General features: G+C 44.5%; 1 protein-coding gene and 1 long non-coding RNA gene across 5 annotated transcripts in view; one reads left to right on the top strand and one right to left on the bottom strand.

Moving 5' to 3' along the window:
• The window catches only part of PDE8B (phosphodiesterase 8B), a 258,802-nt gene that overhangs the window by 231,493 nt on the left and 12,454 nt on the right, over window positions 1-14,855 (top strand). For all 4 annotated transcript variants that reach the window (XM_025296373.3, XM_025296371.3, XM_025296370.3 and 1 more), the window contains exons 12-17: window positions 3,678-3,755; window positions 4,839-4,915; window positions 6,358-6,522; window positions 9,553-9,598; window positions 10,020-10,155; window positions 11,057-11,255. In XM_025296373.3, coding sequence (XP_025152158.2) covers window positions 3,678-3,755; window positions 4,839-4,915; window positions 6,358-6,522; window positions 9,553-9,598; window positions 10,020-10,155; window positions 11,057-11,255 — 701 coding nt within the window. The remainder of the gene's footprint in view (window positions 1-3,677; window positions 3,756-4,838; window positions 4,916-6,357; window positions 6,523-9,552; window positions 9,599-10,019; window positions 10,156-11,056; window positions 11,256-14,855) is intronic.
• Window positions 12,116-13,445, bottom strand: LOC123328247. The gene is made up of 2 exons (XR_006543065.2): window positions 13,101-13,445; window positions 12,116-12,556 (listed from the first exon to the last, which is right to left on the bottom strand). It is a non-coding gene; the product is annotated as an uncharacterized LOC123328247 (long non-coding RNA).

Raw genomic sequence — 14,855 nt, 5'->3', positions numbered from 1 at the left:
GTAATGCCATCCAGCCATCTCATCCTCTGTCGTCCCCTTCTCCTCCTGCCCCCAATCCCTCCCAGCATCAGAGGCTTTTCCAATGAGTCAACCCTTCGCATGAGGTGGCCAAAGTACTGGAGTTTCAGCTTTAGCATCATTCCTTCCAAAGAACACCCAGGACTGATCTCCTTCAGAATGGACTGGTTGGATCTCCTTGCAGTCCAAGGGACTCTCAAGAGTCTTCTCCAACACCACAGTTCAAAAGCATCAATTCTTCGGCGCTCAGCTTTCTTCACAGTCCAACTCTCACATCCATACATGACCACAGGAAAAACCATAGCCTTGACTAGACAGACCTTTGTTGGCAGAGTACTGTCTCTGCTTTTGAATATGCTGTCTAGGTTGGTCATAACTTTTCTTCCAAGGAGTAAGCATCTTTTAATTTCATGGCTGCAGTCACCATCTGCACTGATTTTGGAGCCCAAAAAAATAAAGTCTGACATTGTTTCCACTGTTTCCCCATCTATTTGCCATGAAGTGATGGGACCAGATGCCATGATCTTCGTTTTCTGAATGTTGAGCTTCAAGCCAACTTTTTCACTCTCTACTTTCACTTTCATCAAGAGGCTTTTCAGTTCCTCTTCACTTTCTGCCATTCCTTTCCTCCGTTGTGGAGTGGACCGTGTTTTCACCTACTCAGCAAGATTTCATCTGATCTGACCTTCAGTTCTTCATTTGTCAAATGAATTAACTGTTTGGTATCTTTCTCTTCTTCCCTCCACACTTTGTTTCTTTCACAGATGGTTTAGTTTATTTCCTTAACCTAGTGAGAGTATTGTTTTAACTAACTTACCAGCTAAAACTGTTACAAGCATTTTCATGTCCTTTATGATGCCCAGTATTGCCTTACATATGATACACACTCAACAGATACAGAACACTGATGATAAACTGGAACCATCCCGTCTTGGAAGCAGAAGTTCTGCCACTTATTAGCTCTTTGACCTTGAGCTACCCACACAATTTCTCCAAGTTTAAATTTCCTCATCAGTAAAATGGAGATTGTACTTTGTTGTAATGATTATATATTTACTATCGTTAAATAAATAGCAAAGCACAATGTCTGATGCATAGTAAGTACTCAGTATATGCTAGCTGGTTTTTGTTTTTTCTTTGAATTGATGACACTGTATCCTTTTTTGCCATTGAGTATGGCTGTTTGAATCTCTCATCCTTTGTTTCTCTGTCTTTTTTAAATTCAAATTCCACAACATCTGTTGATAGAAGGAATAAATGAATTCTTTGATTTAAATGGCCTTTATTGAAGAAATAATTTCTGCAAACCCTTGATCTTTTCTGTTGTTAAAGATTTTCTTAAGTTTAGCTGAAATGAAGTCTGAAAGAATAAGCATTTCCCATCTTTGAATAATTCTAATGAATGATTTAGAATTCAACCAGCCACCCTGGGCTGTATATAGTCTCTCTAGTTTAGCTTTATTTGGAAACTGCACTTTGAGGAACTCTTGTGCTCTTTAATCCTGAATTTAATCTTAAATATTTAATAAGTCAGGTTTAATTTGTTATCTGATAAACAAATGTTAGGGGTGTATATGATTATTAAGCTCCAGAAGAGGCTCAAAACCAGTGTCTTGCAAATGACCATCAGTTTCTCAGGTTTGGAAGATGCAATATGATCCTAACAATATCACTTGAAGTACCGCGTCCTCTAGATCCCTTTTAAAGAAATACTGAAGCTCAAATCCAAGGCCAGGAAAATTATTAAGGCAGGATCTGAAAGAAAAATACACGAAGGGATAGTAAAATATTTCAAGTTAGGTGATTTAAGGCAAGATCCTAAGGCTTTGTTGTTCAGATTAACTTTGTAATACTTCTCCCTTCCACTCTGGGCATCTCATGTAGCGCTAGAGGTAAAGAAGCCACCTGCCAGTGCAGAAGACATAAGAGACCTGGATTCAATCCCTGGGTTGGGAAGATCCCCCAGAGGAGGGCAGGGCAACCCAGTCCAGTATTCTTGCCTGGGGAATCCCATGGACAGAGGAGTCTGGTGGGCTACGGTCTATAGGATCACAAAGAGTCAGACACGACTGAAGTGACTTAGCACACACACACCTTCCACTTTAAGCTATATAAATATAATTCAGATTTAGTTACTACTGATTTAAACTTTTAAAACTTGAATCAGATTTTTTAAAGTGCTATCTATAGTTGCTGATTTAAACTGTTTAAAATTGAATCAGATATTTAAGAACATTAAATAGTTAAAAAGGTGACCTAGAGACGTATCGAAGACATATTACAAAGTGATAATAAGTAGTAAAATAATATTGTAACATGATCCCATGTGTGCTTGAAAAGGAGTTATACATGCAGATGAACACATGATTCATAATAACAGACAACATGAGCTGTATACTTACTACGTAGCAGGCACTGGCTGTCCCAAGTGCTATGTATGAATTAACTCGTTTACATCTCACAACAATCTGTGAATGAGATGCTGTAATCATCCCCATTTTGTGGATACCGAGACACAGAAGGAACATCCCCAAGGATACACTGCTTTCAGATGGCGCAGTGGAGATTGGGATTTCAGAAGGAACATTCCCAAGGTTACACGGCTTTTAGACGGCGTAGTGGAGATTGAAATTTCAGCAGTTTGGCTCTGGAACTGGTTCTGTTAATTACTGTGTTCTCTTGTACTTTTTAGTGTCACTAGACAATTTTGTAAAAAGCACTGCATCTCTTTTTCTCTCTTGAAATATGGTCACTTATTGGTGTCTGAGAAAAGCATTTCCCCTGCTGAAACCTGCACATCTGCACAGTGAGGAAAAACTCTGTTTTATGGCTACGTTTTTCTCCTTACTCATGGGTTACTCGTACAAGCAGCAGATGCCCTGAAAATGTATCTTTCTGAAGCCCCTTCTGACATGTTCAGCCTTTGGTCCTCACTGGTAGCATCAGTCACACTGTTTAATTAGATTTCACATTAACGTGACAGCACATTTTGAGTGTTAAATTCAAAGTCTGCAAAGACACAGATTTTTTTAAGTATTTTTTTTCCCACCAGAAAACAGGGATGAAAGTGAAAGGTAAATTGTTGGAAATTGTTGGGATTATAAAATTGCTTTTCCCTCTCTTCATTCCCGGGATCTGCATCATTTGATGAAAGCATATTCTCAGGAGAACTTAGAAAACCATCTAGAGGTCTGACTTTTCAGAGGGACCTAAGATTGGTCCAAATTGATTTCTCAAATAAATTCAACTCTCTATGGATTTGACTAGCAGTTTATTTCCTCAAATATCCCCACAGAAGCCTTTCCAATCCTTTGTCCTTCAGGTCAAAAAGAACTCCTCAAAATTCTCCCCAAGTTTTAATGTCCATTTTCAAGAAGATATTTATTAATGGAACTAAATAACTCTTAATAATAAGCTGCACTACAGTGTCATATGGTACCGCAAGAAAAGGGCATCTTTTTACAATTAATATTACTGATAATACTGTGTGTGCTGAGGATTTAAAGACATAGTGGTTTGATATTTCTTAAAAAATATTTTTACAGTGCTTAAAAAGTAACCTTGTTTTCTTTGGAGAATGAGGGAAAAAAATATGTGTAGACTTTGCTGTGAATAAGCTGTAAACTAATCACTCTCCATTACTAATCTGAAATCCTTAGAGTCTCACTCATTCAGATACAAGAACAGGAGGAAAGAGTCCATTGATGTGAAATCAATATCATCTCGAGGCAGTGATGGTAAGAAGTTTATATTTCCTTGACTTTAAAGTGTAGCAAATGACATAGGAAAATATTCAAGAATTCGTCAGCATATAAACTAAATCCCAAAGAGTAGGATTATGACTAAACTGGCTTTTTTTCCTGTAGGTAGAAAATTTTAGGCCTTTTTACTCCTTTTTACTTTTTATAGTCTTTGTCTTCCCTATGAAACGACGCTAGGCTGGTTCCTTTATGTCCTAATGTGTGTTAGGACACATAACCGCTGGAGCAGCTCAGCCTCGATAGCTGAGTCCCTCTCAGCGGCTATCCTTCAGGTCACAGTGGGAAAGCTGAGCATGAGGGAGGTGGCTGAACGAACTAACACGGACCAAAGAAATAAGATGCATAATTCATAAAGGAAGATGGCTAAAGCACACAGCATGCAAGAGATTGGGACCAAAAATGAAATGACAGAAACGGACGGACATTTTCCCCAGCGGGCTGAGGGTGTAGACAGATGGAAAGGATATCCATTTTATGGAGAGGATAATGGATGAAAGGAATTTCAGCTGGACTAGCTCAGTTTTTATAGATGAGAGCTAGACCCAACAAAGGTTCTTGGTGTTAAGACCCTGAAGACTCAGAATGAGGGGGAGCTCATTCTCCAGCCTACCCTCACCCTAGTCACGGATCACACCTTCCCTCCTACACTGCCGTTATTTGGCTACATGATCTGTGGCTGAAGGCTGAAAGTGATGGACCTGCCCAAGTTGGGCTTTAGTGACTTAGGGAAAATGAGTCCTGGGGCATTGTCAGGCTCTTGGGATGAGGTTTCTGGATCCTATCAACCCTCTCTGAAATACCCCTGTGGGCCTGAGACTCATACAACCTTCCTGTCATCAAAGTTCTAGGCCCGAGCAGCCTTTCCAGTCCATGGCAAGTAGTGGCTGAGCTCTCAGCAGTTTAAGATTAAGAGATGGGTGAATTCATTGCTTTGTGGGGTGCAATGGAGGACAGTAGTCCTGCAAGAATCAGGCCCCGGGTCCATGAAGGGTTCCTTTGCTGCACTGAAACCCAGCTGAGCCACCAGCAACAGATTCAGCTTTCTTGATTTCTCTCCAGCACCAAGTCTGCAGAACCGTCGCTACCCATCCATGGCGCGGATCCACTCCATGACCATTGAGGCTCCCATCACGAAGGTGAGTGTCAGCTGCGGCCTCTGCTCTGCAGCCAGGGCCACTGAGCCCTCGCTGTATTCTGGAGATAAAGTGATGAATGGCATACTGCCAATATCATGAAGTTTATAGTAAAGGAAACACAAATAAACGCATCATAAAAACGTAGTTATAAATGGCAATCGCTGTCATAAAGGAAAACAGCAGGTGTCTATGAGGGAGAATTAGGTTAGGGCCCTGTTTTGGTTGGGTGAAAGGGGTGGTCAAGGAGTGTCTCTGTAGAAGAAGTAACATTTGCAGTAAGACCTGAAGGATGCAAAAATGTTAGGAGAAGAGGATTCTAGCAGGCACAGCAGGGGATGAGCACCGAGGTGGGAGGAGGAGGGAACGGAGCAACTGAGGACTGGAAAGAAAGTAGCGTGACTGGATCTTGGCGAGCAGAGGGGAGTCACGGTACAGAGATGTGCAGGGCTCAGTGCATTCTGACCAGCTGAGCCATAGGAAATGTATGTTTTAGTTTATGTGCAGCAGAAACCACGGAAGAGTTTAAAGGAGGGAAGCGACATGACCTGGTATGTTTATTGAAAAGAACACCCAGCTGCCATGCAGAGAATGGACTGGAGATGACAAGAGTGAAGGAGAAGAAGCCACTTACGGACCTGTTCCAGAATTCTAAGCAAGGATTGGTGTCAGCTGTACTAGGATTACAGCAGTCGAGGTGGAGAGAAATGAGTAGATCAAGAAATATTTGGGAGTAACTTTGGTTTCTCTTGATGATGAATTATACCGTCAGGTAGGGTGAGAATTGAGGGAAAGTGATATGTCAACCAGGGCCTCCCAGGTTTTTGGTTTGAGCACAAGATTAATAGAAGTGTTTTTTTTTTCACAGCAGTGTAGAAACCAAAGGAGTGCAGCTCTTGTCTTTTTATTTTTTTTTTATGTTTACTTGCTTGCTTTGGGAAGAGGGGAGCAAGGTCATGACTTTAGTTTTTGACATGTAAATAGGATAATCCAGTAGATAGGTCAGGCAGGGAACTGAATATATAAATCTGAAGGTCAAAATGGAGTTCAGGGCTGGGGTGTAATTTTGAGAGTCCTTGGCATGCGGGTCGTATGTGTCTGGAGTCGTGGAAAGGAAAGAGCTTGTCTCTGAGAGAATTGTAGAGAGAGAGGAAGGTCCAGCATTAATCTCTGAGGGGCTGCAGCCTGTGGCAGAGAGCTGGAGGAGACAGATCAGCAGAGGAGCCTGAGAAGACATAGCTGCCGAAGTAAGAGAAACACCAGAGAGGGTGGCGAGAGAAGCTTGCCTTAGTACAACGAGGTGCTGCCGTGAAGACACGGGGCATTTTGAACAATAAGATGTGTTATCGTCTAATTTCTTTTAGATTCTGGGCTCATGAGTGACTTTTGGGAAGCAGAACCCTAATGTCCTCAAATTTATTCTTTCTCTCTCTTCCCTTCCTTAGGTTATAAATATAATCAATGCAGCCCAAGAAAACAGTCCTGTCACAGTGGCAGAAGCCTTGGACAGAGTTTTAGAAATTTTACGAACTACGGAACTGTACTCCCCTCAGCTGGGTACCAAAGATGAAGATCCCCACACCAGTGATCTCGTGGGAGGGCTGATGACTGTGAGTGATGAGAAGGAACCGGAAATGCAGGGCAGATGACATCAAATGTCCTCCCGAGTACATGTAACAGATAAACTATTACTGGCAGGTGTAGAAATACCTGCTGTATGAGCTAACTAGAAGCAGTGGCAGGAACACAAATGAATAATTTGTCCTTCAGAATTCGTGTTACTGTAAGGAGTAAGTGGACAGTTGATTGAAGGCTAGCTATCACAATGGGGCCCTTGTTGACTTCTTCCCCTTGACCTGGTGCGGTTATCCATTGCGACCTTGGCTTCCTTGGACCTCAGGCTCTTTATATCATGAAAGGGTTGGTACTTAGATGGCAGCAGTAGTTTCCAAAATCTTACCTGTAGAATCCTTTCTTTAAATAGAAGCTTTACATAGCGTTCCCTTTATACTTAGTAAAGACAGAGTGGGAGCCACTGTGGCACAGGGAGGAGGGCAGGGGCTGCTCTGGCCAGCACCCCAGTGGCACCGTCCGACCACTAGAAGTATTTCTAAGGACCTTGTCCTGGCCTGTTGGTGTTGCTGTGATCTGTCTGTCTGTAATCATCATCTATCAGCAAGTGAAGAAAAATAAGAAAGTTCAAATTATTCATTTGTGCTTCTTATTGGAGACCGAAGCTGGAAGAATTCTTTGGGAGAACAAAGACTGAGGCACCAGAGAGTTTTACTTTCAAGTTTTCTGTCCAGCCCTGCCACCAGATGCGGAATGTTGACTGGTTTTCTGGTCCATTGTCCTTGTTTTTAGCAAAGGTCCCTGACGCCCCCGTGATTTGAGTAACCTCCTGTTCCTTTCAAGGCCCTGGGTTGGCCTTGGTCACCCATCCCAATGCAGTGTAGACTCTATTTCTAAAGGATACACGCACCACACCAGAATATTATTCAGCCAGTAAAAAAGAATGAAATAATACCATTTGCAGCAACATGGATGGACCTACAGATTATCAAGCTAAGTGAAGTAAGTCAGACAGAGAAAGACAAATATCATATGGTATCCCTTATATGTGAAATTTAAAATAATGATACAAATGAACTTATTTATGAAATAGAAATAGACTCACAGAAATAGAAAACAAATTTATGGTCACCAAAGGGGAAAGGGGTGGTAGAGGAGATAAATTAGGAGATTAGGATTAGCAGATAGAAACTACTATATATAAAACAGACAAGCAACAAGAACCTACTGAACAGCACAGGGAACTATAGTCAAAATCTTATAATAATCTATAAAAGAAACTGAAAAAGAATACACACACACACACACACACACATATACGTGTAACCACTTTGCCACACACCTGAGATTATCACACCATCAAGGGTCAACAATACTTCCATTGAAAAAACAAAGGAAGACTGGCAAGGGCCTGTGGGGAGGCTGGCCACTGCAGAGCTGCTGCGGGAAGATTGGGGTTCCCAGAACAAGTTACCTGCCGTCCTTTCCCCGCTGCCAGACCATGGGCTTCCTCTCCAGCTCAGGCAGTGAGGAACCAGTGCAAGCTTCTGCCTATTCTTATGAAGCATTAGGAAAGAGAAGAGACAAAGGCAAATTAGAAGCAGAAGGGAAACATGAAAACGACGACAGAGGAGCCCCTTGCGATGCCCACCCTAGAGGCGGGAGAGTTACGGCCGTCACGCCTCATCTGTTTATCTGGTTCTGAAAGTTTAAGCTCTTGGCCTGAAGATTCTACGTGTGACTTCAGGAGAGCCCTTCATTTAACACTTTAAACCTTAGCACGTACTTTCTCAGGATGACAAGCAATTATAAATGACTTTTAAGCAAAGATGTAAATAATTAGGTACTCGGGTAGAAGGTAGAGGATAGGAACTGACAATGAAGAACATCTGGGGACTAAAGTTCAAGAGCCTGTTAAACGGTGGGACACAGGCATTCCGTCCACTTCCCTGTGCTGCCCTTCCCAAGACCTCAAGTCCAGAAACTTCCTTTGAAGGCTAACAGCAAAGCTCATGTTATAAGATAGAAACTATAACTGGAAAAAAGTTATTTAGATGTTAGTGAAAAATTAACCCAACCTTTAAAAGCTTTGGGGCTTCCGCAGTGGCTCAGTAGTAAAGACTCCACTCAGCAGTATAGGAGATGTGGGTTTGATCCCTGGGTCAGGAAGATCCCCTGGAGGAGGGTATGACAACCTATTCCAGTATTCTTGTCTGGAGAATCCCATGGACAGAGGAGCCTGGCGGGCTACAGTCTACAGGGTCACAAAGAGTTGATACAACTGAGCGACTAAGCACTCTAAAGGCTTTACATTAAATCATACCCCAAATGTGGCCCATGGATTTGGCTCCCCAGGATATAAGTCTGAGAACACCAAGTAACAGTCCCTAGCGCTTCCCTGATAGCTCAGCTGGTAAAGAATCCACCTGTGCTTCCTGGGTTGGGAAGATCCCCTGGAGAGGGGATAGGCTATGCACTCCAGTATTCTTGGGCTTCCCTTGTGGCTCAGCTGGTAAAGAATCCGCCTGCAATGTGGGAGACCTGGGTTTGATCCACGGGTTGGGAAGATCCCCTGGAGAAGGGAACGGCTACCCACTCCAGTATTCTGGCCTGGAGAATTCCACGGACTGTGTAGTCCTTGGGGTCACAAAGAGTTGGACACGACTGAGCGACTTTCACTTTCACTTTCATGAGGATGACTGGGCTCCTTTCAAATTAACATGCACCCAAAACAAGATTACTTCTGTGATTTCAATCAATGTGGCTTCAAAATATCCCAAAAGAAAGACGGCATGAGAACAGAGTCAGCTCACAGCTCAGGTGAGAGAACTGAATGCAGGCATAGCCACTTAATTCTCAGTTCTCCATCTCCTGCAGCTAATGGCCACGAAAAGGAGAGTATCCCCTGTTTTGTAGCTGTTGTTCTGATCCAATTTTGAGCCTCAATCTGGAGTTGCAGATTGACTGAGTTATTCAGGATTCAAATCCCTTTGGCTAATTAAAGAACTGAGAGAATAATGATAATGGCACAGAAAGCATGCTTCTCACAGCATCTGTCTTTATTCCAGGATGGCTTGAGAAGGTTGTCAGGAAACGAGTACGTGTTCACTAAGAGTAAGTTGCCCTCTCTCCACCTGTAACTGGTAACCTGTCTCTGGCCTTCTGTCTCCCTTGGTGTTGTGATTATTGTTTGGGGAGGGTGTTCGTGATACTTCCTGTTGGTCTCATTGGAGTTTACACATCTCTATGGTCTACATTTGAAACCAGGTCTCCTAATATAAATTACTTCTCTGTGCACTATCGGACTAAGAATCACAAATCTGTCTATGTTTAAACAGTTAATTCAGTTAAGCTGAATTCTTTTTCTATTGGGGGATCTTGAAGTTCAGAAGTATAAGAGAACCCTGAGGTGAAAGTCTTCCTGCCCCTGGAAGTTCAAGACTTTCTTTCTAGCCGCACCCATGAAGATGGCTGGTGCTCGGCAGCACCCACGAGTCCCCAGTCACCACCCTTCTTGCCCCGTCTGTTTGCTCAGACATGCACGAGAGTCATAGTCACCTTGCGATGCCAGTAACCATCAGTGACGTCCCCCCTTCCGTCGCCCAGTTACTTGATAATGAGGAGAGCTGGGAGTTCAACATCTTTGAACTGGAAGCTGTGACGCACAAAAGGTACGTGGCTTCTCTGGCTGCCGGCAGGGGCGGGTTGATGGACACACTCTAGACTTTCACATCTGGAAACTGTCAGGGAGATGTGAGTCCTTGCCACAGGTGACCACCCAGGCTCTGCTTTTCTTGCCATGCTGGAGGAGTTTCAATCATGCAGAGAGGGCATGGTCCTTGGAGTGAGCTCCCTATGGAGCAGGGAGTATCAGCGGGTAAGATCTGGGATCAGCCCGGTGACGACCCAGGATGAAGAAATACTGCGTGTCTTCTTCAGATCTAGCCAGGGCATCCTTTCTGCCAGGAGCCAAGAGTTCTAAGCATTCTCAGCCCCGAACTTGTTAAAGTTCCAGCTTACAGCATGGGTTTGAGAGCACTGTAGCCTTTTCCTTGGATTCACCCTACAGGCAGGAGAAAGACCCGATAACTCAGAAAGTCCTCTCCTATTACAGAAGTTCATTTCTTCCAGGGGTGTTGGATATGAATGATACTCACCTGTAAATAAGTAACTGACTCTCTGACATGACTCTGCTGAGCCCACACAAGCCATACCTCTTATCCCCAGGCTCAGTAACTTCCTCAGGGAACACAGAAGTGTGGAGCCTATGTGGAAGCAGAGAGAGGGACTGTAAGAGGCCTTTCTTGGTTGTAGAGCCACTGAAGGGCAGATGACTTAGAGACAGTCTAGAAGTCATTTGGATTAGCCACCATGGGGCACCTAGTTTTAAAGAAGTGACGGGTGAGGAGGAGAGGCTCTATCACCTTCTAATTTGGAGAGGACGATTTTTATGCCCCTGTGCTTATGGAGTAAGCATCAGAGGGAGGTGAACCCATTGCCCAGTATCTTCAAAGAAAGCAGTTTCTGGAGCAGTTAATACAATGAATCGGAGTGTACGTTCCTGTTTTTCAGGCCATTGGTTTACCTGGGCTTGAAAGTTTTCTCCCGGTTTGGAGTATGTGAATTTCTACACTGTTCTGAAACTACTCTTCGGGCCTGGCTCCAGGTGATTGAAGCCAACTACCACTCTTCCAACGCTTACCACAACTCCACGCATGCCGCTGACGTCCTGCACGCCACAGCCTTCTTCCTCGGCAAGGAGAGAGTGAAGGTAGAATTTTGATAGCGCAATCTAGTTACCTGCACAGCTTTTGGAGAACTCACTAAGAACTCGGCCTTCATAAATATATTAAGTAAACAGCTATTTTGGACCCCATTTGACAGAATTTTTGAACTACCAAAGTGACTGATCCTTTCAGTGTTGTAAAGACACGGCCTTTTCTCCTAGTCCTCCCTTCCCCCAAATGCCTAAAATAATAATTTATGCCACTGTGGGGACTCCTTTACATGTCTGGCTGATCCATAAACCCATTCTCCAAATGTTCACTAGGAGCCCTTCATGATACCAGCTTAGAGGACAGAACTTAATTATTATAGCAAACGGTTACTAGGTCTAGAGATTAAATTTGAAGATCAGAGTTTTGTCATTGGTATGTTATAGTCCAGATAGCCATGAGCCGTTCAGCATCCTTCTGATTTATATACGTACGTATGTGTTCTGTATAGGTGTGAATTGTGTACATCTGTATGCTAATGATTTCTGTACTTCGGGAAGAGTTCCAAGTCCCTTAGTCTGAGAAGTCACACTATCGTGTAAGGCGCTGGTTTACAGGGCAGCTCTGTGTATACCCCACGTGTGGCTGCAAGAGAGCCCCAGCTCCCCTCTTTCCCAACTCTCATCACTTTCAGTGCAGCTTGTAATTCTTTGCTGCTACAATTAGAAGTGAAGCTTAGAAAGTACATACCCCTGGGGCAAGCGCTATAGAGACAGGCTGACATCAACCTGCAGATGCTTCCCAGGCAGTCGTTCTCCTACTTAGTCTTAGACCCTAGGTGCTCGAGGAGGATAGTGGTAGTTGGACAGGCAAGAGGGGCAGAAAAGGCACCAACACGGGGAGGGGGCGGTGTTGCCTTCTCAGTGTTGCCAAAGACTGACCCTGGCGTTTATTTTCATCAGCAAGAAAGCAAATAGGGTGGTTCAAGGATGATGCTTTTGTATGATTTTTATCTCTTTTAAAAAAGGTGGCATCACAGGTGATAACAGCCTGTTGCTAGGGCACCGTTTTTGGCCGCACGGGCTTTCCGTTGAGGTGCACAAGCTTTCCCTAAGTGTGGCACTCACGGGCTTCTGCGGTCACGACACGCAGGCTTCTCTTTCTGTGAAGAGCTAAAACACTTCGAGATTCCTCTCCAGTTTCACATCCCTCCATTTTCCACCACATGAGAGATGACACAGCAGAGTTTGCACACGGTCAAATGAGGACAGGAGCTTGGGCATTAACGCTGAGGCCAAACTGACCTGTAGGCACTCAGTCTTGAGCTCAGGATGAAGTCCTCTTAAACAGAATCACTCTAGAAAAAATATAGATTAAATGCCTGATCAATTAGGGAATGCTTAGTCACTTTATTATCTCCTTTACTCTCCCCCCCTTAAAATAAGAAATTTCCTTTAAATTATTTGTTCTGCTAGAGCATTTGGAGTCTAATTAAATTCTCAAATAGCAATACAAATAAGTCTAAGACTAGATACAATATGCTTGTAATCCAAAAGACATTTTCTAAGAGGCCAAAGAATCAGATAATTTAGAGCGGCAAGGAACCCTGGAGAGTTGGGCTGGAAGGGACTCCTGAGCTCAAAGCATTAGTAGCAAGCCAAGATCACTGGTTAGTCCACTGGGAAGCGCATCCTGAGGCCTCTTCCACCAGACCTGCTTCCACCGCTCAAGAGAGTCAGAAAAATGTTCTTACCAAATCCCCATGTCATCCGTCACCCCTAACTACTTTAGAAGGCTGAAGCTCTGAACGTCACTGACAGCTCCGTGTCCTCAGCCAGAACGTGTGCAGAGCCGGCGTTTTCCTTCAGCGCCTTACAGACCCTGCCCCTCCCCACTCTTACCTGTTCCCAGGACCCACTCTTAGTGGAGAGGTCGGGAGAGCCAGCATCCTTTTGTGATGTCTGCGTGTAACTGTTTATCCTAGTAAAGGAGCTGTTGCAGAGGCTAATCAAGGACGGAGTCCATTCTGCCCCTGCTGGCTGAAGGAAGGCAACCCTGCAGAAATGTCTGCATTCCTCCTCCCGTGGGTTTGTGGGGAGGAGTTTCTTCCACAGACAGTTGTCCCTGCCGTGGGAAGAGCCTTGCTCCTCCCATCTGCTAGTGAGCAGCCTGAACTTCTTTCCCTGCCTCCCTTTCATTTCTTAGCAGACATTGCCCTAATAGACAGTGCCCACCAAAACTCAGGGCGCGGCCCTGATAGCGCTGGAAGGGCGTGTCTCCTCAATGCTATTTGTTGTCTACTCTAGTCGCTTGAGTCTATGTCACTGAAGAATGTGAAAATAAACCGGCCCCGTACTCCAAGCAAGATAGGACACACTCCAAGAGCACGGGCTGGAGGCCCAAAGTTTGGGCCTCACGGGCCTCACTGCACAGGGAGAATCAGTGAGCATGGAGGCCAAGCAGGGGCAGCCCGGGCCCCTGACTGTCCCTGTGGGTTACCATGGCCTCTCCTTAACCAGCATCAAAAGGGGGCTAGGCGTGTTTGCTCGCCCTGGGCATCACAGCATCAGTCTCTGGGAAGAACCAAGAAGAATGGCCTTGACTGCTGTGCCCGCTTGAGAAGGTGGTTCATGTGGACCAAGGCCAAGCCAGGACTGTCCCCCAGCTCCAGGAGGTCAGTCTGAAAATGGAAATGTCTTCCTTCTGGAAGGGACAGTTTTCAGAAAAGTTTTCAGGGCTGAGCTTCAGAATCACTGTTTCTTACCTGTTCAAATCTAAGAAGCAGTTTGCAGGGTTTTCCTCCAATAGCCTAGGAAAGCAACTCGGGAAAACCAAAAATTATGCCCATCCCACCCCCTACCCTGAGCCTCATCTTGGGAACCACTTTTCCTTTGGCTCATTACCCTTCAGTCCCAATGATGCTCTTTAAGTTCCCTCTTAATAAATCACTTTGTTTCGCATCAGAAGCATCATATAGACTGAGCTTTCTGCCTGGATTTCTCTCCCTTGCCATTTTTTGCCTGGCTGACTCCTGCTTATCCTTCAGCTTCCAGCATAAAAATCGCTCCCTCAGAGAGCCCATTCTTGCCCACCCTCTGCATCTGCATCATCCAGAGCAGCCAGTAGTCACATTTAATTAAAATGAAATGAGACATTCCATTCCCTGGGTGCACTGGCACATTTCAAGTGTCCAGGAGTCATGAGGGATGAGGGGTTACAGTATTAGAGAGCCCACGTGCAGACTTCTCCATCACCACAGAAAGCTGAATGGACAGCACTGCCCTAAACGAGATCAGGCCTCATGGCTACACTCACAGAGCACCTGCACGTACCTCCTTAGCCCACCTTCCAGTAAGTTACTTATGCCTTCCCCAGTAAGTGGCCAGCTGCGTTAGCACAGACACCATGCCAGAGTAATCCACCACCGTAACTCCTACAGCCTGCAAGACAGCTGGCGCCCAGCAAGCCTCCAATAAATGGTGGCGGAAGGAAAGAATTCATGAAGTACAATGTCTTCTACAACAGCAGGCCATTGGATAACTTCTTCTTCAAGCTGTGAGCTGAGAAAACCTTTGTGTCTCCTGATGCTCTGGGTTGTGTTCTTTAATTATATAATGAGTACATTAAGAAGAGGGGTCCCTCTATTTGCCTTTGCC

The sequence above is a fragment of the Bubalus bubalis genome, chromosome 11 (genome assembly GCF_019923935.1).
Source record: "Bubalus bubalis isolate 160015118507 breed Murrah chromosome 11, NDDB_SH_1, whole genome shotgun sequence".
In the NCBI taxonomy this organism is placed as follows: Eukaryota; Metazoa; Chordata; class Mammalia; order Artiodactyla; family Bovidae; genus Bubalus; species Bubalus bubalis.
The sequence above is the reverse complement of the archived record's forward strand: the minus strand, read 5'-3'. Positions and strand labels throughout refer to the sequence as shown.